The sequence below is a fragment of the Callospermophilus lateralis genome, chromosome 19, assembly GCF_048772815.1.
Source record: "Callospermophilus lateralis isolate mCalLat2 chromosome 19, mCalLat2.hap1, whole genome shotgun sequence".
In the NCBI taxonomy this organism is placed as follows: domain Eukaryota; kingdom Metazoa; phylum Chordata; class Mammalia; order Rodentia; family Sciuridae; genus Callospermophilus; species Callospermophilus lateralis.
This window is the reverse complement of record NC_135323.1, coordinates 23697745-23725572: the sequence shown is the minus strand read 5'-3', so window position 1 is coordinate 23725572 and position 27828 is coordinate 23697745. Positions and strand designations below refer to the sequence as shown.

Below are 27828 nucleotides of genomic sequence, written 5' to 3'. Positions count from 1 at the left end.
AGCTGCAGGAAGGAAGGAGCATGCGGCCATCGGCAGGGTGCGGACATTCAGGTGTCCTGTGGTTTGGACATGCTGTCTGGGGTCTGGGGACCACAGTGGGAACTGGTTTGGTCTCCTCTCCCAGGCACAGGAGATAGACATCTGTGCCCTTTCTCCCCACCATGCACACTTGGGCCCCTTGCTGTGCTCATCTTCTACTCTGCTGGACATCAGGTTTCTGAGGAGTGACACAGATACCCACTAATGCCTGGGTCTACACCTTAAGGAAGATGCTCAGAATTTCAGTTCTCTGTCTTTCCAGCACATTCTGAGAATTTGTACATATCAGGCAAGAAATCAGACTTAAGGGCTTTTTCAAAGACCTACCTCCCTACAGAGACCAACAAAAATAGTGCTGGTCCTCATAGCAGTGACTACTGCGTTGATATTGTTTGCCAGCCACTGAATAGTCGGCGAATAAATAAAGGAAACCGGTGTCCGTCCATGTAGGGGATGCAAGCCGTTTTAGCTGTGAAGGATAGAGTTCTGGCTCTGCTGGGGAGCAGGGTCCTAGGTGGGCCTGTGGGAAGGGTCTAAGTCAAGGGAAAGCTCTAGAAGTCTGGCCCTGGTCACAGGAGAGGTACAAAAGGGCATGTGGAGGGGAACTGGAGGCAGCCTGGGTCTTTTCATTAGGCAGTATGTTGCCTTTTCGGGGGCTCTGGAAGGTTCTCCCACCTGATCTTTACAGGGGGCCTGGAGCTGGGCAGAGCGAGGCCATTTTAACAGTTCTGCAGATGGAGGCACTGAGGAGTCGGTGGTGTGAGTTACACACAGTGTCACGTGGGCTACATGGCTGGAGCACTCCTTGCTTCTGAAATCCCCTGGGACTTCCCTCGACCCAGGGTACAGCATCCTCGAGGACCCTGTTCCCAGAAGGCTCTTGCCTCTCCCGCTTCCCCAGGGAGTCACCTGCCTCGGCTGGGGGCTGACTGACAGCTGCCTCTGGCTGCAGCCGGCCCTGGCCTGGGTGGGGAGGTCACTGTGTGTGCTGCAGGCTGGCCTCTTCCTTTTCAGCTGCAAGAGCCAGAGGATGTTAAAAAATGTCCCTGAGTAGCCAGCCCCAGGACTGTGCTGGGAAGGGTGGCATGTGCTGGGGTCCTGCAGGCTGGTGAGGTGCCCGGGGAGAGGGAGCACCTGCCAGGCTCCGGATGGCCAAGACCCCAGGGGACCTCCTGGGTCACCATCCAGTCAATACTGTGACACCCACCAGTGGCCCAGAGCCAGTCGATAGCCATCCTCATCTCCCAGCAGCCTCGGAAGTGGATTTACAACGACATGATAAAATGAGGCTGTGTGATCAATGGATCCCTGGACGTCTCCTCCAGGAGACACCGACGTATATTGTAACAAAACTTTATTTTCCTCTGAAAATTGCCTACATGATTAATATGGCCCGACACAGCCCAAGCTGTTCCACATAAAAAACAGCCTTTCCTGGCTTCCTCCTGGGGCTGCCCCCACCCGCTGCCCCTTCCTCTCCTTCCCCACCCGCCACCCTTTCTCTCCTTCCTCGGTTCTCCCTGCTCAGGGAGCTCTGTGTGGCTCTCATGGGGAGGGTGCTATTTGGCTTTGTTCCGGGCTGGCACTGCAGTGGCTGAGACTGAGCATGAACAAGATCCAGGGCTGCCCGGACCCAGCAGTGCTCCTGTGTCAGCCATGACAGGGCTCCCGGCTCACTCCTCCCCACACCACCTGCCACGCACCAGAGGGCACAGCCCAGGTCCAGCCTGCCTGGGGCAGAGGGATCCTGCCCTCTAACTCTGTCCTCGGGCTGCTGTGGTGGCCTGGTGCTCCTGCCCTGGGGGTCTGGAAGGTTTTGGAAGAGTGGCTCTAGGCAGCACACTCCCCAGGCGGAGGCGCCTCTGCTGGACGTTGGCAGATGTGTGACCCCTCTGGAGTGGCATCTCTGGGAGGGCAGGCAGCGCTGTTGAGTGCTGGGCCCACCAAAGGCCCAGATGTGGGAGGAATAGACCCTGGAGCTCAGATCTGAGAGTAGACAGTGAATTTTGGAGGTGAGGAGGGTACTGCTGCATGAGGGGGAGCTGGACTGGGAAAGGAGGACATCCCAGAGCGGGTTAGGCCGACTGCCACCGTGGGGCTGGGGAACTCCTCTCCAGAGGAGGGTCCCGGGTATTGCTGCTTCCATTCCAGCAGTCCTTGGGCAGGGGCTCTGGACCCAGGGGTCATTGCATAGATGGAGCATAGAGTGTCCAGTTCAGGACACACGGGCTCCAGGAGGGGGCTCTGGGCGGACATGCACCAAAACTGGGCTAGGAGATATGGGGTGCAAGGGGGATACGGGTAGGATAGGTGGGTATGGACCGGAGACTGATGCTTCCCCTTTGCTTTGGGGGGACAGACGTGGAAAAGAGGACCTGGACCCTAAGTGCTCCCCTCCTTGGGTTTCACTCTCAGTTCTTAGACAAGGGAGGCCTGGAGGGACCCATGGTGCTGGCCTTGGGAGCACTGTGTGACAGAGTGGCCAGATCCTCCCATGTCCAGTGGTGCAGCACAGCCTTCCCGCTTCTTCTGACCAGCTTCCCCTTCTTCGTCCCCAGGTGTAAGGAGCTCAAGTACTCCAAGGAGCTGCCCCAGATCTCCATCATCTTCATCTTCGTGAACGAGGCTCTGTCGGTGATCTTGCGCTCGGTGCACAGTGCCGTCAACCACACACCCACACACCTGCTCAAGGAGATCATCCTGGTGGATGACAACAGTGACGAAGGTAGGCCCAGCTGCCTGCGAGGACCCGCGTCGCCTGGATGGAGGTGCCACCTTCCTTCCCAGGATTGCTCCTGGAGCACCAGGGGAGAGGGAGGTGCCCTGGAGGAAGAGTCTGGGCTAACGCTGGTTCCTTACTGCTGGACTTCCTGGGACTCTTAAAATACGGGCCAGGGTCTAGACCAGTCTCCCTTTCTCTTACCTAAAAGGGGTGATGGTGAAGGGCTGAATACCTCCGACCCCCGCTCCATTGTTCTTTTCTAAGAAGTGGATAACTAATCCTGTCCTGTTCAGGAACTGCTCATCTCAATCAGAATGGCCTTCTGGGCCATTGGGCCCAAAGCCGCCATGGGTCAGAGAGAGCGGTGTTTGTAGGTCGTTTGGAATTCAGCACTACTGGGAGCAGTCGATCAATTTAAAAAATGAAACAAGCAAATACCAGGTGGCAAAGCCAAAGTTCCCTGGAGGTCCTGGGAGACGAGGTGCGCAGTAAGGAAGGTGGGCATTGCGGAGCGGGCCTCTCTGTTGGTGCCTGGCCCGTGTAGGCACTGTGCCTGCTGCAGGGAGGAAGCCCGAAAGCTCTCCACAGCCAGGACAGCCAGCAATGAGCCCGCCTGAAGGCCAGGGGCTGCCTCTGAGCAGCCGCAGGACAAGGAGAGAACACCCCTGCTTCCAGCGTGCTGAGCAGAAGGGTCACCCCACCAGGCACTGGGGTGGGGAAGAGGGCAGCTGTGGGGGTCCTGTTTACATCCCGGTCACCTTCAGGAGCCGAGGACGCTCTGCCCCTTCTAACCACCCACTGTTCCCTGGGGCCTTGAGTACCAAGATGGGCACTCTGCCTTCTCTGGGCCTCAGGTGGCTTGTAGACGCTGTCACTGGTGGACTGTCTTCCCTGGTGTCTTCCTTCATGTTGAGCCATCTTATTATCCATGAGACCTGACATTGGTGGTCTTCTTGGGAGGAAGAAGTTCTTCCAGGATTGAAGCTTCTGAATCATCGGGCAGGTCTCTTCTGACCTGACCTGGGCCCTCTGCAGGTTCCGTGCTGTGCATCAGAGGTGGCCTCTGGCCACTTCAGCAATACTCACAGGCGCCTCCTGGGACCCCTGTCCTGTGTCCCTCCTGGGACCCCGTCCTGTACCCCTCCTTCTGGATGAATCCTGCTGGTTCTCAGGTCCCCAGTGTGTCCCCTCCTTGCAGCCCCTGAGGACATCCCTGTCTGTGGCTCCCTCTGCACCCTGCTGGCCATAGTGCTCACTAGCTGTGACTTTGGGGTGTCTCATCAGCTGGGCTCCCCATGCTTGGTAGACTTTGCTTCAGGGCCCAGCTGATGGACCTTCGGTGAGTCTCACCCAGTGAGGAAATGGTTGAGGAAGCCCAGGAGGCGGGGGCTGCGGCCACGCAGCTGAAGGTGGCACAGACAGCTGGAAACCCCGAGCTGGTGACTGCCAGCCAGGCTGCACTGGGCTGAGGATCCCGCTGGGTGCCTCCCTGTGAGGAAGCTCATCAGGGCCAGCAGAGGAGGGCTGGGAAGGCCAGGCGGGCTGCTGGTGCAGGCCAGCACTTGGTGCCCTGTGCTCAGCAGGGGTCTTGGGCTGGGCTGTCCTGGAAGCAGACCCTGAAATCAAGATCTCAGTGCAGAGGGCTCATTTGGACATGAGGACAGCACCGGGAGCTGTTGGGCTGTGGGGAGCGGGGAGGGGAGGGAAGGCAGTCCCCAAAGACAGCATGTGGCAGCAGGCGCAGAACCCCAATGGGCAGTGCCAGGAGCCATGCCAGTTGCCCTGGGGTGAGCCTGCATCGGGAGCCACAGCGCTCAGACCCCTTTAGCACTAGGCGCTGTAGCAGCAGATGTTTCTGGGGCTCACCACGAGCAAGCTCTGCTTCCAGAGCCCTGCGAGGACCAGGGGTCAGAACAGGCAGGCCCTGAGCCCACTCTGATGCCAGTTCAGATCTGAACAAAGACGATCCATGGTGCAGAGGGGGAGCAGAGGTCCTGGGGCCAGTCAGACCTCCAGGCCCATCCTGGCCCCTCCGCCCTGGCCCCTCAGTACCCAGGGCCGGAGTTGGCTCTGCTAGCACCATTGCTTCCCGTTTCCTGGTCTAGTCTCCATATTTTCTCCAGAATGCCTTCTCTCTAACTAGAGGAAGAATTTATTTACTTTTTATTTTATTGAGATGTGCTTTTGTACTGAGCATTATCAAGTGTTGTAAATGTTCTCATCTACATGAAAAGCCCCCCACACCATAATCATGGAATCGAATTCCTGCCAGACATGAGTTTTGTGTATGTAGAAAGACTAGGAGTTTATTTTCTCAAGTCTTGTCTGATAATGGTCTTTTAAAATCGCCGTGCACAGTGACCATTCCTCCCTGTGTTCCTAATAATATTCGGTTTATGCCTCTTGTGTTGGTTTCTCTGGCAGCTACCGATGGTGTCTGCACGCCCTCATTATTAGTGGTGGTGGTGATCACCATGTGATGCCCTCTTTATCTTAAAAGCATCCCTTTTTTTTTTGCCCTGAATTTAGTTCTTCCAACATTAATATTGCCATCCTTGCCTACCTTCGGCTCAAGTTTGATTAAAACGTTACTTTTCCAGCCTAACAGTTTTGTTTTCTGAACTTAAAAGTAATGCATGCTCTTTGCAGGAAAATATGAATATATCAAAAAGGAAATTTAATGGGAAAAAGCAAACACTGAAGAAACCGGCTGGAGGCAGCTGCTCCTTCACGTGCCCTAAGCCCTCTTAAATGCCATCTTACATAGTGAAGATCACAGAGTATAAACAAGTCCATTCTCGGCTTTTCTCTCCCTGACTATAAAGCATGATCATTTCCCATTTTATTAAAAAAGTGCGAAGGCATCATTTCAATGAGGTTAGAGTGGCCTTTCTCTGGCTGCACGAGGCCATGGTCCAGCTTGGCCCAGGGGTGGGTGAGAGGAGCCAGGTGACTCTACATCAGCCCAGATGAGACGGGACGGCCACATTTCCCTTGTTAGGGTACTTGGTGGTGATGATAAGTCCCATTTCATTCAGCAGCAAATGGAAGTGGCTCAGGCAACATGGCCAGGGCCGCTGCTCAGTCGAGCATTTGCTCACCACCCTGGTCATGTCTGGGCCGCGGGCACATCTGACAGTTCCTGCGGCTTCTTAGCTGGTGCAATTCTCTTGGGTGCCGCCACACAGTTCTCTGACTCCCCTTGGACTGTCTTGGCAGCTGCCCTTCCTGTCCCTTGGCTGCCTGCTGCCCTTGGGATGCTCAGGATTCTCAGCATCAGGACACCAGGGGAGGTCCCCGCTCTATATGCCTTCTCCCAAATGGTGCCTTGCAGCCTAGAACTGCTCCACCCCTCCCCGTGCTCTGTACAGAGTGTCCTGACTCCTGGTGGCACCCGGGGCCTTGGAACTGGCACTCAGCTGGACCATGGCACCTGCCCTTCTCCCCTCAGCCTTGGAAGTGGCTTCTTGCCCTCGTTTCCTCTCAGCAGGAGGCTTCACCCCTAAAGACGGGAAGCCCTTCCCACTCTTACACTGCCTCTGAGTTCTCCACCTGGGTCTTGATCTAGGTCCTCAGCCTTGTTTTGCCCCCTTTTTCTTTGGGGTCGCCGGCAAGGGGACATCCAGGTGCACGGAGCTATATGGGCCATTATGTTTTACATCCCTGTCATTATTTCATGCCTGGACATCTTTTATTTATTTTCCCTTTTCTAATTGAGGTCAAATGCATCACTGCAAAGTGTAGAATTTGGTGGCTTTCCGTGGGTTCACCACTTTCTAATTCCAGAAGATTTCTAATGTTCCCCCAGAGAAATCCCATACCTGGTATCCCCCAAAAGCTCACATGTAAAACAGTGCAAGAAGGTTTGGAAGAGAAATGATTGGGTTATAGCCTTAACCTAACCAGTGGATTGATCTCTGATGGAATTAGCTGGTGTTAATTGGAGGCAGGTGGGGTGTGGCTGGAGGAGGTGATTCACTGGAGGTGTGGCTGTGGGGTAGATATTTGTATCTGATGAGTGAAATCTCTTTCTGCTTCCTGATCTTCATGTGAGCTGTTTCCCTCTGCCTCGCTCTTATGCCCTGAAGTCTTGGTTCACCTTGAGCCCCAAGGGATGGAGCCAACCTTCTATGGACTAAGATCTCTGAAACTCTGAGCCCCTAAATACCCTTTTCTCCTCTACAGTCGTGCTGATTGGGTCATTTATTCATAGCAGCATAAAAAGCTGACTAAAACGGGTTGTTCCTACTGTTTGGCTGTTAGGAATAGTGGTGCCCTGAACATTCAGGTGTCAGTCTCCGTGTGGACATGTTTTCAGTGTTCTTGGGTACATACCAGGAGTGGCCTTGCTGGGTCGTGAGAGATCTAGGTTGACTCTCTGAGAAACCATTAGACTTTTTTCTGTAGCAGCAGCACCATTTCACACTCCCAAGGGTTCCACTTCCCCACATCCTCGACCACACTTGCTCCTTTCCTTTTTTAAAACATTAAGGCTGTCCTCATTGTCGGGATTGTTGGCATCTTGTGGTTTTGATTTGCATTTCCCTAAGACTAATTGTTCGAGCCTCTTCCCATGTGCTTATTTGCCATTGGTCTACCTTTTTTGGAGAAATGTGCATGTGAGTCCTTTTCCTTTTTTAAACATTTGTGTCTTTATTGTTGATTTGTAATTGCTCTTTATATATCCCTACTCTTCCTTATCAAAAATATTCTACAAATATTTTCGCAAGTGTGTTTGCAAGTGTTTTCCCTTGTGTGGATTTTCTCCATGTTCTTGATAGTGTCCTTTGATGCATTGAAGTTTTTCATTTTGATTAAATACAGTTTGTCTATTTTTCCTTGGGGTTCTTGAACTGTTGCTGACATGTCTAAAAACCTGTGTCTTCACCCAGGTCACAAATACTTACATGGATGTTATCTTCTAAGAGTTTTATAGTTTTAGCTCTTACATTTGGGTATTTGTCAGTTGTGAGCTAATTTTTATATATGATTTGAGGTAGAGGGCCAAGTCCATGTTCCCTACAGGGGTGAGAGTTCTCCCACCAACATTTGCTGAAGAGACTCTTCTTGCCCAGCATCTTTGTCAAACCCGTCTGGCTGTGATTGTGAGGGTTATGTCCACACTCTCACTGCTGCTTTGTGGCCTGGTCTATTCTTAACCCTTGATAACTGCTCCTTGGTGATACTTTTTAAACTGGTAAGTGTGAGTCCTTCATCCCTGTTCTTCTCTTTAAAAGCAGTCTTGTCTGTTCTGGGTCCCTGCACGCACTGTGAATCGTAGGACCCACGCAGACATTTCTGCAGGAGAAGGTGGTTAGAAGTGTTTTTAGACTGCGGTGGATCTGCCGGCCTGGGAGTGCTTCCGTCTTGATTTTAAAATTCTGTGAACACAGACATCTCTCTGTTTAGGTGGGTCTTCCTTAATCTCTTCCAACAATGTTTGATAGCTTCCAGTATCCAAGTCTCACAATTCTTTGGTTAAATTTATTTCTAAGTATTTTATTCCTTCTGAGGCTAGGATAAACGGAATCTTTTCTTTATTTTCAGTTCAATGCTAGAGTATAAAAATACAAATCAATTTTTGCATATTGATCTTGTATCCTTTATCTTTGCTGAATTTATTAGCTCCAACAGTCCTTCCTTTGGTGGACTCCTTAAAGCTTTCTGTGTGTGTGTGTTGGGAGGGGTGTATGTGTGTATATATATGTATGTGTGTATGTATGCATGTGTGTGTATGTTTTTTGTGTGTGCACATGTGTGTAAGTGTGTATGTATGTGTGTATGTGTGTGCATCTGTGTATGTGTGTGTATGTATGTGTGTGCATGTGTGTATATGTATGTGTGTGCATGTGTGTATGTATGTGTGTATGTGTGCATGTGCGTGTATTGTGTATGTGCGTGTATGTGTGTGTTTATGCATATGTGTATGTGTGTGTGCATGTGTGTGTATATGTGTGCATGTATGTGTGTATGTGTGCATGTGTGTGTTTGTATGTGTATGTGCATGTATGTGTGTATGTGTATATGTGTGTATGTGTGTGCGTATGTGCGTATGTGTGTGTGTGTTCATGTCATTTTCAAACACTGATGATTTGCATCTCACTGTCTCATCTGGAGGTCTTTGATTTCTTTTTGCTACACTTTTCTGGCCCCTCTAGGAACCCTGTGAAATGTGCTTATTAATACACACCTCTTCTCCTGCCAGGTCAAGGGCCTTCCCGAGAGTTGAGAAAAGCGCCTTCTGGAGGAGACAGCTGAGTCCCGAGTAGCCAAGAAGCGTGGGCAGGCTGCCCGGAAGCTTGAGGCGGGGTCGCTGTGTGCACCGGGCACTAGATAAAAGGCAAAAATACGGCCAGATGGAGTGGCTGCCCTGTGCTTTCAGTCCTGAGTCACCAGGGCCTGCTGCCTACCCCGAGGAGGTCAAGGCAGATCACATTGAGAGAGGAGGAGTGTCCTCGGCGGACGAGGCAGCCTGCACAGGAGAAGGCCTGTGGTCAGACGTCCAGTGAGCAGGCAGGAGTGGGAGCTGGAGTCCTGAGGCACATGTGGCCACTTACAGGGAGGCGCATCTGCAGGAAGGACTTCTGCTGCCCGGCCTTGGCTGTGCCCTTCTGCCCATGCCCTTCTGCTCGCTGGGGCCTGGCCTCCCGTCTCCCTCTCCTGTGCTGCATCCATACCGCCCCCTTGGGTCCATGGGCCTAATTTGGTAAATCACAGCAGCTGGAAGCCTCCTGGGAAGGCCTGCAGGGTGGGGCAGTCGGGAGGCCACACATGTCTGCAGAGGCCTGTGTTTTGCGTGTGGCATGGCCTGCTGCAGGTAGGGCGCCTTCCGGCAGGAGTGTGATGACCAGCTCCTTGCTCTTCATCTTCACTGCGTGTTGGGAGAGCCCAGGCCTCCGAGTCCTGACTCTATTCACACTTTCTGGAAGCCTGTGGAGTCTGCAGTCTCCCCAGAGCTTTGACTTTCACAGTGATGAGCCTCCGCGAGAATCAGTCTTCAGCCATCAGACTGGACATCTGGTGGCTTCTCTCTGGAATCTAATGTCTATCAGTTTGGAGAAATTTCCTTGGGGTTTTAAATGGGCAGTCCCTCCCCATTCCCTCTGTTCTGAGTCAGCATCTCCCAGGATCCTGGGAACTCCCAAGGTCGTTTCCTTATCTTTTCAGGTCTTTTTGCTCTCTTTGTTTGTTCTTGTCAGTTTTATCTTTCCTTCCACTCTTCAGTTTTTGAAATTCTTGCTGGGACACTTTTACTTCCAAGTGACCATCTCATCTTCTGAAGGTCCTACTTGCAGCCTACTGTCCTTGTTTGATGGAAGCAGTCGTCTTTGCAGCCCTGGGGGATGTCCAGCCCATCTTTGTTTTGTTTTTAGACTTTTCCGCCGACACAGTCTGTGCCCAGGTGCCTTCGTCCTCCATCTCCCATCTTCCGTGTGGAGGCCGTCCTCAGAGGCCCCCGGGTGCCAGCTTGTGGGGATGTCACCAACTGGGCCCACACCCCCCAGGAGCTGGGGAGGGGAGTTGTGGGATGGAGCAGAAACTTGTTTTGAGAAGGTAAACTGGGGTTCGGGGGGCAGACGGTGCTGGTGGTCACCAAGTCGTGTGAATGTGCTGAATGGCCCTGGATCGTGCACCTCAAATAGTTAAAATGGTCAATTTCACAATCTGTCCGTTTATCAGTTTTGGAAGAGCCAATTAGTTGGACTTGGAGCTTTGGATGTGGGACCATGTGCGTGGGCTGCAGGTGAAGTGGATGTGGGATCACAGCAACCCCCACCTCTCAACCCCCTCTGCTGCACCTCCCTCCATCTGCTTCTCCCTTGTCCCTCTTCTAGGAGGTACTGGGGCCGCCAGCTGCCCACTGCGGGTTCCCTGAGCTGCCCTGAGGTGGGGTCCGCTCCCCATGGTGGGCTGGGGGCTGGCTGTCAGACCGCTGTGGTGTACAGAGTATTGTCATAATTCCTATTTTGGTTTAGGGATTATTGATCTTGTACTGTGCCTAGTTTATGAATCAAACTTCATTGTATCTATGTGTACATAAGAGAAGGCCCAGTGTTGGGGCATGGCACTCTCCAGGGTGTCTGGAACATGTCCCCCATGATGAGGGGCACTGCTGTCCATGGAGGAGGCTGACTGACCTGATAGCTCTAACTCATTCATCGACACTTACCTTACGTCACCCACACCATGAAGCCCTCCAGGATTTCCCAAGTGTGGCTGAACTGGGGCCTTTCATCTCTGCTCCCTGGCCTCAGTGCATCATTTGGCAGAGCACTGGTCACACAGTGCCCCTGTCCATCTGAAATGTGAGAGGTTCGATGGCAAGACCCATGGTCCTCTGCCCTGCGCCCAGGGCTGGCATGCTGCTCAGTGTCGAGTGCCGGATGAGCTAAGCTCGGGTGCACAGTGCACAGATTTCCCCCGTCTCTGGCATCATTCTGGAACCTTCTGTGTTTGGCACCATTGTACAGATTTCGACTTCAGCATGTTTGCTATTTTGGTGGGGGTCTGAGATGCCATCTGCTAGGGTTTGGGTCTGGGAGGACCCCGGAGGCGCATGAGCCAGGGGCTCGGTCTGCAGCTTGTCACTGTTGGTGGGGGGGTGGACCCCCAGGGTGGTGGTGTCAGGTCACCGTTGGTGCCTGCAGAGGGGAGTGAGGCCTGGCCTCCTCCCTCCTTCCCTCCTCCTCCTCTTGGCATTCCGACCACAAGGCGAGTGGTTTGGCTCTGCTGTGCCGTGCCACCAGGACAAGACTTCCAAAGCCACGGGCCAAATAAGCCTTTCCTCTTTACAAGCTGACCATCCCAGGCATCGGTCACAGTGACAGAGAGATGACAATACAAGCTAGGCCACCACCTGTCCCCAGTGTCACCCTGCAGGCTTCATGGTAACCTGGGTGCTACATGCCTTTCTGTGACATTGCCACGTAGAGGGAGCACTGATTCACGTCTTTGCCTGGTGGCACTCACAGGCTGAAAGCAGAATGGCCCGGTTAGAAGCTTTTCCGAGGGAGGTCGTCCCCTCTGGTCTTCCAACAGGGATGTGGGAGAGGGGCCCACCTGGCACCGCTGGCTGCCCTTCCTGGTGTACACTTGCAGGATGGGAGGATCTTGTGTTCTGGGGAGATAACATTCTTCCCTGTTGGGGAAGTTCTGAGTGACAAGCCAGGAGACACCTTGTTATCACACTGCCACACACTTGGCCAGTCCCTTGTGCGAACCCCGCCTGCCCCTCCTAGTCAGAAGCAAGTCTTGTTTTTGCCCGCAGTCAGATCCCAGCAACACGGCAGCGTCTGCTCATGGCCTGTCATCGCAGACAGTGTGCTGTGGGCGGCGGGGAGGGCGGGCGAGGCGGGCGTGCACACCCAGCACGGAGATAAGCGGGGAGCTCCAACCTGCGCTGCACACGCCACGTGGCCCCATAAACAGAAGAGTAGAAACAACCAGAAATAGTCTGAAATCAGCGCAGATTCATAAGGAGTCACAGGATGATACAGGAGTTAGTAAAGTCTTCACTTAGTGTTCCCTCATGGGGACATCTTACAAACAGTCACAACCAGGAAATTATCTCGGGTACAATCCAAAGGGCTTATTCTGACTTCACCAGTTAATGCATGTGTGTGTGTGCACGTATGTGACAGGGCGCTCTCTTCAGTTTTATCACGTGTAGACTTGTGTATCCACCACTGTGACAAGATGGCTCCCTCCTGCCACCCCTCTGTGGCCCACCACCCGGCAACCACTCACCTGCTCTCATCCTCGTGGCTTTGGTACTCTGAGGATCCTCTGTAAGTTGACCCACCGAGTTGTGACCTTTGAGCTGTCTGTGTGCTCACGTGGTCTTCTGGACAGACATTCTCCGGGGCTTCTCTGTGCCTCGGGTGGCTCCTCCTATTTCTCTGTGAACTCGAGGCGTTGGCTCACATGACAACCTGGGCACTCACCTGTCCCGGGACATTTGCGTTGTTTTGCCTGAGCACGTTCACAGAGGAGGCTGCTTGGAGCGTTTGCGGGTAACTATTTGTGTGAAATGCGTTTTCTCAGGAGTCCATATTCAGAGTGCAGGTGTGGGTCTCGGGGGTGATGCATGTTCTGACAGTATCTTTGGTCATTTATTCCATTTATGTGAAAAGTTCCTGCTTTGGCCTTGGGGACCACATGGCACCGCATTCCAGCAGAACCAGGAGATCATCCAAAAACTGGGTTGACGGTGTGGCGCTGATGATCAGACCCTGAGGTCCCCTCGACAGGGTCCATGACACAGGAATGCTAGAGGGTCACACCGAGCCCTAGAATGGGGCAGGGGCCAGCCAAGGCCATCTCAGACTCGCCTCCACCTGGTTGGCTTGTAGACCCAGTCCTTGTAGAGGAAAAGTGGCTGCTGGTGTGGCCCAGAGTCTGTATCTTACAGCTTCAGCTTTTGAGTAGAGACAGATCTGTTTCTCCAGAGAAAGGACAGGTTCCATCCAGGACAGGTCCCCCTTGGACCTATGGACGATGGCCAGGGGTACATGGTCAGGAACAGCCTCATCATACCCCAGTTACTATATATCCATCAGGCAGCACCTCCAGACAACAAGCTTGGTGTGGGCAGGGTGGACACGCTTGCCGTGGACTTCCACTGCGCACAGGGACAGCGTGGACTGTGGCAATGTCACAAGGACCCTCAGCTACAGTTCATGCAAGCTGGGGTGGTTAATGTCCTCTTTATGAAGGACGAGGCCGTGGGTTGGACCCAGGAGAGTTGGCACTATTGACATGGGAGGAAACAGCAGCCAGAGGAAGTGTCCGGGTGGAGGTCCAGAGGCAGAGGGGTTTGGGACACACGGGGCTGTACAAATGGGAGTCCAGGAGCCATGATGCAGGGGCAGATGGCCGCTGTGGAGAGGGCCCCGTCAGAGACATGGTCTGGCTGGGTCCCAGGACTGAGGAGGGGCCATCCTTGATGGGCCAAATCAGGAGGAACAGAACAGAAGAGCCAGGGACATCTCAGCCTTGGATGGGGAGAGTGATGTCCCCAGAGCTCGTGTGCGGGAATGTTCGGAGGGGAGGTGATTAGATTATGAGTGCTGTAGCCTGATCGGTGGATTAATACATTTGATGGATTGATAATTTGAATGGATTAATGGGTGGTGGCAGGAGGAAGTAGGTGGCTGAGGGGTGCCCTTGGGACCATACTGTCCCTGCCTCCTTGCACTCAGGCTTCCTCTGCCCCCTCTCCTGAGCCACACAGCTCTCCTCCTCCATGCCTTACCGCCATGACGTTCTGCCTCACGGCCAACATGGACTGAACCTCTGAAACTGAGGTAGAATACTCTTCTCTTCTGGTGCTCTGGGGGGTGTTTAGTCGCAGGGATGACAAGCTGGCTGGCCCAGGGACTGGGCCTCAGCCTGAGTTCTGGGGGGCAGTGAACCATACTCAGGCCTCAGTGCAGCCTGATCAGGTAGGAGTACTTACTGTCCCTGCTAACTGTACCCTGACTCCATGCAGCACATCAACAGGCATGCTTGGGACCAGGCTGTGGCACTGCCTTCCCCAAGTGTCCCCAGACTTTGAGTGAATTTTTGAATGTGATTGTGTCCCAAGCGTCCTCCCTCCTTCCATCTTCATCTTTTTTCCACGGTGCTCTCTTTGTGCACGTAGGTGAGCAATGCCTCTGCACGTCCTTGCCACATGGTCAGGAGCCTGGGGTGCCAGCTGCTACAGAGGTTTGGTATCCGCAGAACAGCCAGATGTCCCACCGTGGCACCCCAGGCCACATCTGCTCCGAGTGGCTGGTGCCTGTGCTTGTGGCTGTTGGAGGACCCCAAGTTCTGCAGGATGCACATAGAACAGGCTTCGCTGCATAACTGACCTTCACGTGGGCGTGACCGCAGGCCCAAGGGTCCTGCTGCCATTAACCTTGAAGAATTCAGGGGTCTGAATCCAGGGGACTCTGCAAGCTGGAGAAAGGGGCAGGGCCAGAGGGCTCGCGTCTCCTGTTGTCCCATCCTTGCTGCCCAGTGTGTTTGAGGAAAACCCGGGAGGAATGGCCAAGCGCCTGGAGCGACCCAGTTCTCCAGGGGCTCTCATTTCTGTATTCTGTCCTGTCCTTCCTTAATGACTGTGACGCTTTCTGTTTCAAGGCACAGATCTACCAACTTCAGAGCATTCAGAATCGATATCACAGTAAATAAGAAACGTAATGAAAGAAAAACACACTCTGGCCTGTGGACAAATTTTGTCCCTTACATTCACAGTGTTATTGGGACCAGCGGCAGGTGCAGACTTCCCCAGCCTTTTGACAGGCATGTGAGAGGGTGCTTTTAATTTGGGGGAGCAGCTTGGGGTCCCCACCTCCTGTTGGCGAGGGTCACGCATATTTGTTGTTTAAAGGGGAGACTGAATGAGAGAAGCCGCGGAGAACCTTCCTTCACCAAGGAACGGAGGCCACGGCTCCCTCTCCGAGCGCCCTCCGCGCAGGCCGAGTGCCATGTCCAGTGTGGCAGTGGATGTCAGCTCCTCGCGGCTCTCCTTGGTCTTCTTCTCAGTCCTCTTGCTTTCTTTGGCCCTTGCTTTGGTCTCACCGTGGAATCGCCCTGCAGATGCTTCCCTGTGGTCTCCCCGAGAGCCTGACTCCACTGTGTGTCCGTCTGGGGCCTCTTTTCCTCTCCGGCCGTCCTCCCCGTCCTCAACAAGTGTGTCATTTAAGCCCGCAATGCCGGAGGGTTGTTCGGAGAATGAAACCCGCGTCCTCCCGCCTCCCGTGACTTCATCCCCCATCTTTGCGTGTCTCTGTGTGGCAGTTCCTCCAGCCCAGGATGGCAGGGCCAGCACACTGGCCTGGCAGCAGGTGTCCTGGGATGCACGGCTCTGACGTCACCCCGCCGTTGACACCCTCGTGATCAGCATGGCCCCTGCTCTGGGAAGCACTGATCACCATCAGTGCAGGGCAGCCCAGCAGGGGAGATGCCGCCTCGGGTCCAGAGCCCAGGCCAGCCAACCTCCCTCAGGCTCCGCCCCTGTCCCCACCCCCCCATCCCACCCCCCCCACCCCCACCCGCCATCAGCATGGGTGACCATGGCCGCAGATTCACAACAGAATGGGGTTCGTCATTCTGGAGCCTCATGCTGGGCTGGAGTAGGATTGTTCACACCTGTCCCCTGTGAACACATGTGGGTGCTTCAGAGCCACCCACAGAAGCCAGTTCTCCTCGGGATAAGCCCAGGTCAGGCCTCAGCAAGGTCACGTGAGCAGACAAGCTTGGGATTTCATGATGTCACATCCACAAGTACCAGAGGCAGACAGACAATGTGTAGGCGTGTCACTCACAGACTGTGGCCTTGCCAAAGTCACTGGCTCCTGCCTTCGTCCCTTAAGGCTGCTGTGACCACATACCTTGGACTGGGTAGTTAATAAGTAGCCATCCACTGTCCATGGCCTGGAAGTCCAAGGTCAAAGCAGGTTTGATGTGGTGCAGGTCTGGTCCTCAACCACCACACTGAGGGATGAGGATCATCCTGTGGGAGTCGGGGGGACACAGACGTTCTCGCCATAGCAGCCCTTCTGAGCCTCAGTTTCCTGGTCCATAAAATGGACCTTTCAGAGTCCTTAAGAGGGTGGAAAGACCAGGCGCTGGCACACGCCTGTGATCCCCGTGGCTTGGGAGTCTGAGGCGCAGGATGGTGAGTTCGAGGCCAGCCGCAGCAACTTAACCAGGCCCTGGGCAGCTCACCAAGACCCTGTCTCAAAGTAAAACATGAAAAAGGGGGCTGGGAATGTGGCCAGGCGGAAAAGCACCCCAGGTTCAGTCCCCAGCACCAGGAAAAAAGAGTCCAAAGTGCTGATCCAGGTAAGCGGCCACCTCAGCACGGGCAGTGGTGAGCACCCAGTGAGTGTGAAGACAGGAATCCTGGAGCTTGCAAGGCGGCCTGGAGGAACCGTGAAGGGGGTCTGCTCTGGCCGGGTCCTGCTCCAGAGCCTTCGTGATTACTAACATTTTTAGTCAGCTCCGTTGGCAATTTGGGGATATAAATATCTCATTATTGATATAGACAAGCACAGTGTTTGAGATGTCTGAAAAGGACGCTGTCAGCAGAAGGAAGCTTTCCCTGTGAGCAGCCTTGCGCTTGGGGCCTCCCTCCGTGGACACCCTTGGAGGCCATCTGAGGCACCCAGCTATGTGCATGCATTTGGTCAAATTTACAAAATAAGATTTTTCTTTTCTTTTTCAAAAGATGATTCCCTCAAATTAAAAATAAAACCCAATTTCATATCTGCAACTTACTGTCTTCATTTGATACAGAAGAAACCCACGTGTCAAGTGACCAAGGTGTCATCCAAGTTTCTCCCCAACCCCACGTTCTTTTTCAGTTTTAGATGATATTTTAAAAGTTTTGTTTGGTCTTCGCATGGCTGCTATTACATATCTAATTGGCTGGTTATTTTATTTTAGGCATGGATGTCTTTTCAGGCACACCTGGAAATCCAGGTGTTTCAAGTCTATTTTTTCATGCTCTTCCAAAGTTGATTCTCACATATATAAAACATGAGATTTCTTAGAGCAGAAAAGATGCTTCAGAAGTGTGGAATGTTCTGATTAATGTGGTGCTCAAGCCCTGTGTTGAGGTCCATGTCTTCCAAGCCGACTGTCAGAGCCCCCAGCTTCAGTGAGCTGGGAGTTCCCACGGGTCAGCTGAGCTCCGTGTGCGGGAGACTCAGGCATGAGCGAGATACATGGGCTGGATCTTCCCCTCAGGGACACCTCCTCACTGTCCGGGGGAGCTCAGAGCAGGTCCAGTTGGGAGGACAGGGGTAGCTTTAGTAACCTGTGTGGTATAAAGCACAGGCCAGGAGCAAGGATTCGCCCTGGAGAAGTCCAGGCCCTTAGGATCCTGGGGCGGAAGGTAGCCAGTTGACCAGAGTGTGCTTGGGGGCAGTTTCTAATCAACCAGTTACCAACGTGGGGACCGAAGCCACATGTCCCAGAATATGTATGGAATCAGATCTTCAGTGAGACCTCGGTTTTGAGTCAATCAGCCCATCAACCCGTCTCACACCACATGACTTTTACTGCCCACCTTCAGACTGACAAAGGCCACAGACACAAAGGACCACATACAGTGAGGCTCCATTTCAAGGGAGTATCTGGAGTAGGCCGATTCCTAGAGAAGCCATTAGCGGGGCTGGGTCAGGAGAATGGGGACCAGTGCTTCAGGGGTTTGCATTTGGAGCTATAGTTCAGACCTGGGTGGCGGTGATGGCAGCACAACATTGTGAAGGTACGTCGCACCACTGTGCTGTGCATTTCAAAATGGCCCAAATGGCGCGTTTTAGTTACAACAGGAAAGCCATGAAGAAGGACCAACCAGAGATGTTTGGGTTTGTGTGGGGACCAGCCAGAGCCCTGGTCAGCCCCACTCAGGCTGACGGAGGAGGGACAGTGTGGGCAGGAGCTGGACAATCGCGCTCCCCCAGGCTCCCAGGTGAGGCCCACTCTGAGCAATGCTGGCTTAGAGGCAGGCACTTTGGTTTTGTTTTTTAATTGGAACACGCCATATGTGCACTTTTCTCGTCCCCAGCTGTCACAGCCCGTGTGTTCCCAGCGAGCAGCATGCCCAACCCCAGCAGCTGCTAGTAGTGAGAGGTGTTGGCAGCACGAGTGGCAGGGGGTGGTAGAGGACCTGATGGCAGCGGAAGGAACATGGGTGGGATAGCAATACTAGGTGCTATCACAGTCCCCCCTCATGGCATTTTTGCTTTCCAGAGACTCAGTTACCTACAATCTACCTCAGTTAAAAAATATCAAATAGAAAAGCCCAGAAATAAGTAATCCACATATTTCAGTTTGCATGCCTTTCCGAGTAACCTGATGAGATCTCATGCAGTCTTGCCGTGCGCCTCCTGGATGTGACCATCCCTTTGTGCAGTGTATCCTTGGTGTATACACTACCCACCTGTTAGTCATAGCCACCTCAGTTACCAGATAAACCATCATAGTACTGTAGGGCCTGTGTCCACAGAGCCATTATGTTAGCTTAACACTGTCCTTGGTTTCAGGTCTCCACTGGGGTCTTGGAATGCACACCCCTGGAGTAGGACTGCTATTTTAATAGTAGGGATAGTCAGATGGGAGCAGGAGAGCAGGAGCCAGGAGCATATGGGGTCCTGACGAAGGGAACACCCCAGCTGTGAGACTGTTCCGTGTAGGTGCGGCCGGCCATCACGGTCCTAGCTCTGGAAACAGCATGGAGACCATCACCATTTATGCTGAGGTCATTTCTGAGAGGTCCAGTATTTCAGCTAATGCAGGATGAGAAGGGCCTAGTAGGTGGGAAAGGCCAAGATAGGACCCTGGAACCCATGTGCAGGAGGGTGAGCGTATTTCACACACGGGGCCAGTTCATGAAGAGCCACCTAGCCTGTCACCTATGGAGTTAGGCTCCGGTGTGTGTCCACAGAACCCCGGTCTCTTGGAGCCTGTTAGGCAAGTTCATGGGTGGTGAAGTTTCTAGAAACCTTCGTTTGCACCTAGGTGGCTTCTCCTGTGCCTCCACACCTGAGGGAGAGGTGGGACGTTCGGCTGTTCCCCTCAAGGCTCACTAACCAGGGGAGGGAGGAGAGGTGAGCTTTCCCACCAGCGGGGACCCGGATGTGGCCAAGCCCAGCCAGTATGGCCCCTCCCTCAGGCTACGCACCTGTGGAACGGAGGGGCCTTCAGGCTAACCTAATCCCTGAGAGGAGGGACTCCGCTGATGGCCTACCCTCTAGGTTGCTGAAAGTGGGGCTCTGGAGAGAATGCCCCAGGGTCGCTCCGCGCTGGCTCCGCTCTTGTACCCTCCTCCTCACCAGCTCACGCTCCCTGAGCCTGGACGGCAGGCTGCTTCACTGTTGAGAACAGGTGTATTTCCCTCGCCAGCCCCTCCTGGTCACGGGCAGTGCTCGCGTCTTCCCTCCCGACTCCCCCAAATACTGTTTATCAAAATTGTGAGAAACGCAGGGATTCCCAAATGGCCCTGGGCCAATCTGATATTGGATTTCATCTAACACTGGAAGGTAAGCATTTATCTCTGCAGAAATAGGTTTTTGTTTTCTTCTCTGAGTTTGCTGGTAAGAAAATATGAAAACATAGATGAATGTTTTTCCGGCTCTCCCTGTACTGTTGCAGAAGGGTTTCTTCTGTGGAGGGTGATGGCCGACCTTAGGGGACAGGCGTGACATTTCTAAGCAATCCCAGCTTAGCTTGGCTCCCATGGGAACCTGGGGGCTGGTTTCACGAGATCGACCTGTGCACTCACTCACTCTAGGGTGGACTTGGGCTCTTGCTCCCCACCCTCATCCCCAGTCGGATTCTCTCCTCTCCAAACCTCAACAACCCAGAGCTCTCCAGCCATCCCAGCTGTGTTCCATCAGAAGCAGTCTTTCTGGAACTCTCTTCTAAGCCCCTGTTCATCCACTTCCCCATGCTCAGTCTGTCCCTTCAGGGAGCCACCCGGAGGGAAGTCCCTCCAGTCACTGGTCCCATCAGGTGCCTGCACTCACTCGCTATCTTAAATGCACCTGGCTCTCCCTGAGGCCGAACACTGCTCACTGGGGACAGGGCGTGAGCCTCAGTCCTTGCAGACTCTGGGACTCCCTGGGAGCCATACACAGGCCCCCCTTAGAAGCTCTGCCCTGTGATGCTCTGCACAGGGTGGGTTTCTGGCTCTTTCCCTGCCTCCTAATGGTGAGGGTATGGTCCTGCATCTTCCTCCATCCCCTGGAACTGTCACCCTCTCCTGACACCTTCCCTCTGGGCATTCCTACCTTGGCCCTCCTCCGCCACCCCTCCATGTCCACTGGAACCCACCTGTGCCCAGCTGAGCTCATCAACCTGTCCCTCCTGCTCTCTCATTCTCTTCTGTCTTTTTAAATTAATGGCACCTTCCCGGTTGCCCAGCCTGAGTCTCGGGTATGGGTAATGCTGTTACTTTGGGGGTGTGGTTCTGCGTTTGTGTGTTCTTTTGCTGGGCTCTCTGGGATAGTGAAAGCACACACCTAGGCCTCTGCCTAAAGACGCGGCTGCTCCTGAGACCCAGTCAGTCACCTCCCCCGGGTTGCTTCAGCTCCTCCCCCGTGGCTCTCTCCTTTGTCCCTTGGCTCCATCTGCCTGGAGATAGTGAATATTGGAATCTTTGAACGAGTGTCTTCTCCTTAATTAGACAGGACATGTCTGGAGGGAGCACTCGGGTCTGAGGTGTTTTTTATTTGCTTTTTAATTTAGGCATGGGCCCCACCCCTCATCAAGCCTAGAGTTACCCTGCAGGGCAGGGATGGGAGGCCCATTCAGTGTCCCTGGGCTGAGCCTGCTGGCTGGGTCACGGCACCTCCCTCTGTCCTCCCAGCACAGCTCCTGGGCTCCACCTCAGTTGCTTTCTGGAACGCTGGGTCCCTGTACCTTGGAAAGTGAGGACAGTGCCTGCAGTTCTGTCTGGGATAAAACAGTCCCCAGGCTCTAAGGTGACGTTGTCTGCTTAGGAAGACGAGCAGCGTCCAGGGGAAGCTATAAAGTGGATCTGAATTATTAATAACCACAGATTAGTTATTAGAAAGAGCATTTGCTGGATGCACCTTAAAGCCCTCACATGTTGTTCCATTTACTCCTGATGTCCTTAAGGCTGGACAACGATTAGCATTGCCCATCATCCCCAGTGCTCTCAGAGCCCTCTATTGTCCCTCCCAGTAGCCTTGGGACATAGGAGAGGCTGCCATGGGAACGGCTCTTTCTTTCCAGCCTTGTAAACTCTTAGCTTTTCCCTACCCCAGAATCTCAGTCCCAACCACTTTACAAGTGAGGACATCACTGGGAAGTTTACATGGGGACCATATAGCCAGACGTGACATCCGGTTACTGAGCAGAGCCTCGAGTACTCCCAGTTGCCTGGCAGTTGAGAGCCTGGAATGTATGCAGTCCCCAGGGATGGTGCTCGACACTCAGCATTCAGAAAGTCCCGTGGGTGAAGACGGTGTGCTGCCCATTGCCTTCAGCGGCATGTCCCTCCACGCCCTGCCCACCTGCCTGGTCTTCCTGGAGAATAAATGGAAGCCAAGCACGCACGCCTCGCCCAGTCTCCCTGGCCCACTCTGTGTTGCTGTAACAAAACATCCGAGGCAGGTGAGTTAGGAAGAGGAGGTTTGCTTAGCCCACTGCTCAGCGGTCAGGGCAACTGGAGGTCAGGCAGCTGCCCCTGCCAGGGCCTGTGCTGCGCGTAATGTGGTGATGACATCACCTGGGGGCAGAGGGTGCTGCAGCCTGCTCATGTGCTGATTAAGCCAGGTTCCCCAGACCTAGCTCACTCCCCGAGACCTTCCCAGCCTTTGGAGAAGGACATTAATCCATGCATGAGGATTGTGTCCCTGTGGCCAGTCACCTCCCAGAGGCCCCTCCTGACCAGCCATGTGAGGAAGGGAGCCTTGGCAGAGTAGGGGTGGGGACAGCTGTAGCACAGCCTGCTTGCCTCCGTCATGCTCAGTCCTTCCCCTGGGCCTCCCTACGGGGAGCGGAAGTGGCCATGCCCAGCGTCTGTTCCAGTGCCTCCCGCTCCTGCTCCAGTGCCCTCGAGTTGGAGAGGCCGAGCTCTGGCTTAGCGTCTTGCCTCATGGCCTCTCGCCCAGCCTCCTTGGGCTCCAGGGATGCTCTCCAGTCCCTGCTAAACCTCTCTGCAGGGAAGGAGACATATCATAAGTGTTTGTCACAGCCGCTGGAGGTTGGCCACGCTGTGACAGGGAGGTATCAGGGGCCTCTCTGTCCAGACTCCTCTAACCTTAAATGCACCTTAAAGCCCTCACATGTAATTCCATTTACTTCTGATGTCCATAAGGCTGGACAGTGATTAGCATTGCCCATCATCCCCGGGTGCACCTGCTCCTCTGGTCAGCTCACTCTCTAGAGACCAGCGAGTGGAGGCGGGAGTGGGCTGACCTGCCCAGAGTGGCCCAGGGTGCCCATGGCCCACGCCTGAAGCTTCAGCCCACCCACATGCTGGACAATGGCAGAGGTCCTCCTCGAGGGTGATGGCACCTGGTCAGCAGCTGCCCTCTAGTAGTCTTCTGGGGCAGCCACAGCAGAGCTCCCTGGACCACAGGTGGTGAATCACAGAAAGGTGTTTCCCCACAGTCTGGAGACTGGAAGGTCAAGATCAAGGTGTGGTGGGGGTGCTTTCCTTGGGTCTCTCTCCTTGGCTTCTGGACGCCCCTTGCTATCTCATCCCAGGGTCATCCTTCGGTGCCCACATACCCCGCGTGTCTGCTTGAGTCCCTCCACCTCTGAGACATGAGTCCTTAAGGACTGGGGCCACCCTAATGGCCTCACTTTACGCCTGTCTTCAAGCACAGCCACATTCTGAGCTACGGGGCTAGGACTCAAGAGCAGAGTTCTGTGGGGACACGGTTGGGTGCCTGGCGCACTTGTTCCCCACACGGGGCCATTGACTAACAGCACCTTTCCTGTGCCCTTGCCCTTTTGGATCCTCTTGCCCCGTTTGTCTAAACACTTCTCTGTTTCTCCTGGGGTCACAAGGCTGCCTATTTCTAGGCACAACAGCCATCACGCAAACCGCTGACCCTTACGTAGGCAGTTAGGTTTATCAAGGAAGTGACAACGTCTGGTAACGCAGCCTCTCTAGCTTTCTCTACAGTAAACCCAGAGGTAACAGCATTTCAGAATCACCCGTGCAGCTCCTGGAACGACCCCCAGGGGGAGACTCTGCGCAGATCCTTGGGGTGCACCAGGGCATCCCTCCCCTATGTGCTGTGTGCCCAGCCCCCACCTCCACCTATGAGGGCACATGGTGGGATTAGGTTTCAGCTCTTCATTGCTAGGTGTGTGACCTTAGGACACGTTGGCCTCCCTCACATTGTATCTTAATTTGCAAAATGGAATTAATCTTGCTAATTAATGGAATTAGTCTAGCAACCTCCTAGGGTAGCTTCAGGATTAAATTAGATCACAGAAATGAAACACCTTCTCACCCGCTTGCTGCTGCTGCCAAGGGGCGGAGGGGGGTGTTCAGGTGTCGGCAGCCTTGCAGGATTTCCGCCCCCAGCAGGATTTCTGCTGCTGGGCAAAGACCAGCACAGGCCTTGTCCCTGGTGCATCTGGCCTATGGCCCTGCGTCTGGGCAGCCAGCACACATTCCATGAGCAGCAGTTTGTGCACAGGGAGAGTCCACTTAGGAGTTGACCGGCAGGCCCCCGGGGCTTTGGGGCAATAGGGATACTATCTCAGAAAGTAGAAGGGTCACAAAGAAAAGACATCCCAAAGGACCCCTGCCCGCCTGCAGCAGCTGGGCTATGGAAGCCAGGGCCGTCTTCCGGCCAGCTGTGACCCGGTGGTCCTCAGAGTGCAGCTGTCCAGGGTAAGGCTGCCCTCGGACTGGGCCACCTTTCTGCTGGCCTTACCGACATTGACACTTTTGCAGTCACTCAATCCTCTGAGGGTCTGCAGGCGTTGTGGTGGGTCGGTTGCCCGTGGAGATGCCCTGACCGTGGACCTCTTGCTCTTGTCCCCTGGCAGAGGAGCTGAAGGCCCCGCTGGAGGAGTACGTCCACAAGCGCTACCCCGGGCTGGTGAAGGTGGTGCGTAACCAGAAGAGAGAGGGCCTGATCCGCGCGCGCATCGAGGGCTGGAAGGTGGCCACCGGCCAGGTCACCGGCTTCTTTGACGCCCATGTGGAGTTCACTGCTGGCTGGTAGGTCACAGGCCGACACTGGGAGCACTAGGGCCTTCTGTGCCCTTAGAAGGAGCTGGAACCTGGGGGAGGGCACGCTCCACCTGCTCCTCAGGGGCCACTGGGGGGATGAAAAAGGGTGGTGGAGGAGGTGGGAGTCCTGCTGGGAGAAAAACAGGGGAGCTGACTGCCTGTCCCATCTACCAGCCTGATCTTCACGCCCAGGGATGGGCCCGACACTCCTCTCGCAGAACGCACAACGATCCTGGGCAGGGGACCCAGCAGTTGTGTTTGTGTTGATTTTCTCCCCACTGACACGTTCCCTCTTCTTGGGAGGAGGCCTGATAATTCCACCTTCATGGCAGTTTCCGGCTTCAGGGTCTTGGCTCTGGTCTCACGGGAGGAAGAGGAGCTTTATTCTCCGTAGATGTGGCCCTGAGGTTTTCCCAGGTAGAAAGAAGAACTGAGGGACAGGGCTGTGCCTGTGGAAGCAGAGGCAGCACCACCAGTTCACACAGTGAGAAGGCGAAGCCAAAGCAGGAATTCCCCATGGAGAGGCGGGTACAAGGGCACCCCAGGGGACAAGTCCATGTCACGTCAGAGGCTTGACAGGCTGCACCCAAGTCGCTTATTAGAGAGAAGAGTCTTTTTTTTTTTTTAATCCGCACACATGACTGCATCTATTCACAGGGTACAGTGTGTTGTTTTACACATACCTACAGCATGCACTGGTCAAATCAGGAACTGAGCACACCTGTCACTTCAAATACTTATCGTTTCTTTGTGTTGGGGACATTGTAGCTATTTTGAAATATACAATAGATTACATCTAACTATAGTCACATTACTGTGCCCTGAGAATTTAATGCTCTTATCAAACTGCATTTATGTTCCTGTCACTCACCCTTTTCTGACCCCCCCACCCCCTCCTCCCAGGGCCCAGCTAACACCCTGACTGTGAGGTCAGCTTGTTAAAGAAGCCAAGTCTTGTCTTCACAGAAAAGGTTGATTTACAACCAACGATACCCTTGAATAAGTTGTTCACGGTATCAGCTTTAAAGAACTGGTGTCTTTCCAGGCGTGGTGTCACATAGCTGAAGTCCCCGTGACTCGGGAGCTGAGGCAGGAGGAGTCAAAGTTCACAGCCAGCCTCAGCAACTTAGCGAGACCCTGTCTCAAAATAAAACATAAAAAGTGCTTGGTGACGTGACTCAGTGGTGCAATCTCTGGTATTAAAGGGAGAAAATCCTGATGTCCCCAAAAGCATTCAAATGTGTCCTCATCTGCCAACTTCCCAGGCCTCTCAATGGAGGCTTCTCAAGGAGCCTGTGCAGATCAGCACAGGGCAACCGAGGTCCCTGTGGACACGGCCCATCCCGGGGCACACTGGCATCTGTCCTCACCTCCCAGGCCAGTCTCCTGGTCAACAGGCCACCCGTGGTCCCTTCAAGGAGGCAATAGGTCATAGGGTGAGGCGGGAAACAGACCATTTGGTTAGATACCTGCCTCTCTGCTGCTGTCAATGCTGGTGGCTTGAAGCTTAGAGTCTTCAGTCCCTACCTGTCCCCTGATCTTCTGAGTACTTCACCCTTTGCAGTAGTGAAGCAGGTCCCCAGACCAGCAGCCTCAGAGCTTGTTAGAAATGCAAATCCACAGGTTGGCAGGCTCCTCCCAGACCTCTGAAGTCAGAAGCTGTGTGGGTCCTGCACCCGCCCTAGCCAGCCCTGGCCACCAGTCATCAGGTGACACACACACAGTCAGCTTGAGAATCACTGAGCAGGGAGCCTCCTGAACAATTCACTTGGAGGCCCATGGCAGCTGCGGCTTGGCGTCTCCTGCCTTTAACCCTCCAAGTCTTCACCTCCACCCTCCTTCCCGGCCCCTCCCTGGCCCTCCCCACCCAGCCCCACCTCTAGCTATTTTGCCTTTGAACCAGTTCCTCACTCGCTCCCTCTTCCTGTTCTGGCTGCCACTGCCCCAGCTCAGCTCTTCATCTCCCCATCTGCTAATGTCCATCGGCCTGTCGGCTGTGGGTTGTCCATGGCTCTGCTTGAGAGCTCCTCTGTGTTCTGGGTCACAAGAGATTCTCCTTCTACCACAAGCCATTTTGAGGGCCAGGAAGGAGAAGCAAGGCTGCACCTTGCAGCGGCTACTACAGCTTTGGCTCAGCTGTGACCTTGTCACTCCTGCTCAGACCCCATGGGCAAACCAGCTCCCCTGCAAGCCCAGCCTTCCTGGGAGGTTGGGGTGTGATCATGCCCCTCCAAGGGGCACAGCAGTCCACAGACATGCCCAGGGAGGGCAGCAGTCCCCAGGGGGAGTTGCCCCTCTTCCTGTGCACAGCGGACTCCGACACTTCACCTGCAACAACATCACTTCAACCAAGGGCTTAGGTCTTTGTGCTGAGGAACAGCACAGGGAGGGCTGAGCTGGGTGCTCTCTACGCACAGCACAGCAACAGGCCACCCGTGGTCCCTTCAAGGAGGCAGTTGGCCATAGGGTGAGGCGGGAAACAGACCATTTGGTTAGATACCTGCCTCTCTGCCAGCTGGCCTTTGGGCCCAGGGCCAGCTGCTTAACCGTCCCTGGGCCTCAGTCTCCTCACTTGGTAAATGATGATCACTCATCCCCTCCTGGAATACAGTGCATGGAAATCATTTCAAATGGTGCCTGGGCCCAGGTGCTGGGTAGGTGGCAGCTCAGAGATTAACAAAGGCTGTGCAGCTTGAATAAGGTGAGGTGTGGCCTGAGTCCAGAGGGAGGAAACCCTCCTCCTAGGGGAATTGGGGAGGGCTTCTAGGGAGAGGTGACATTGGATCTAAGCCTCCTGGGTGCTGGGCTCTCTACCAGTAGCCAAGGGCATTCCCAGGGGAGGGCAGAGTGGAACCCTTGAGGGCCGAGTCCTGAAGCTCGGTTTCCAGCCAGGAGAGTGCCCCCCCCAACCTGCCTCCAGCTGGAATGGTGCAGGCCAGACCATAGAAGGCAGTAAATGGCCTGGGGTATATTTTATTGTTCGTTTTAAATAGAAAGATGAGATGAGCCCACAGGTAATTCAATAGCTTCAAATGAACAGAGATGGGCTGTGCACCCAGTGCTCTCATTATTCTTCCAAATAATGCAGAGGAACGGGATTTCCCTTGACTCTTTTCCAAAGCCTGCACTCTGGTCTAAACTGAGAGATTAATGCCTTGGCTTCCCAGAGCCATCTTGTCGTTCTCGAATGTGGGAAATGGCCCCTTCCCAGGTCTGCCTGGGAGACACACGTTGGCAGAGGTGCCTGACCATCTGCTTTCTCCCAGGCCAGCCAGCTACACCTTGAACTTGGAGCCAGATTCCCGGTGGAAGCCCCGCAGCAGCCTTCAAAGAGAAAGCATGCTAG

At 54.2% G+C, this 27828-nt stretch overlaps 1 protein-coding gene across 1 annotated transcript in view; it reads left to right on the top strand.

The window, feature by feature from the left end:
• The window catches only part of Galnt17 (polypeptide N-acetylgalactosaminyltransferase 17), a 351033-nt gene that overhangs the window by 182537 nt on the left and 140668 nt on the right, over positions 1–27828 (top strand). The window contains exons 3-4 of the mRNA XM_076839996.2: positions 2598–2764; positions 24296–24470. Of these exons, the coding sequence (XP_076696111.1) occupies positions 2598–2764; positions 24296–24470 (342 nt within the window). The remainder of the gene's footprint in view (positions 1–2597; positions 2765–24295; positions 24471–27828) is intronic.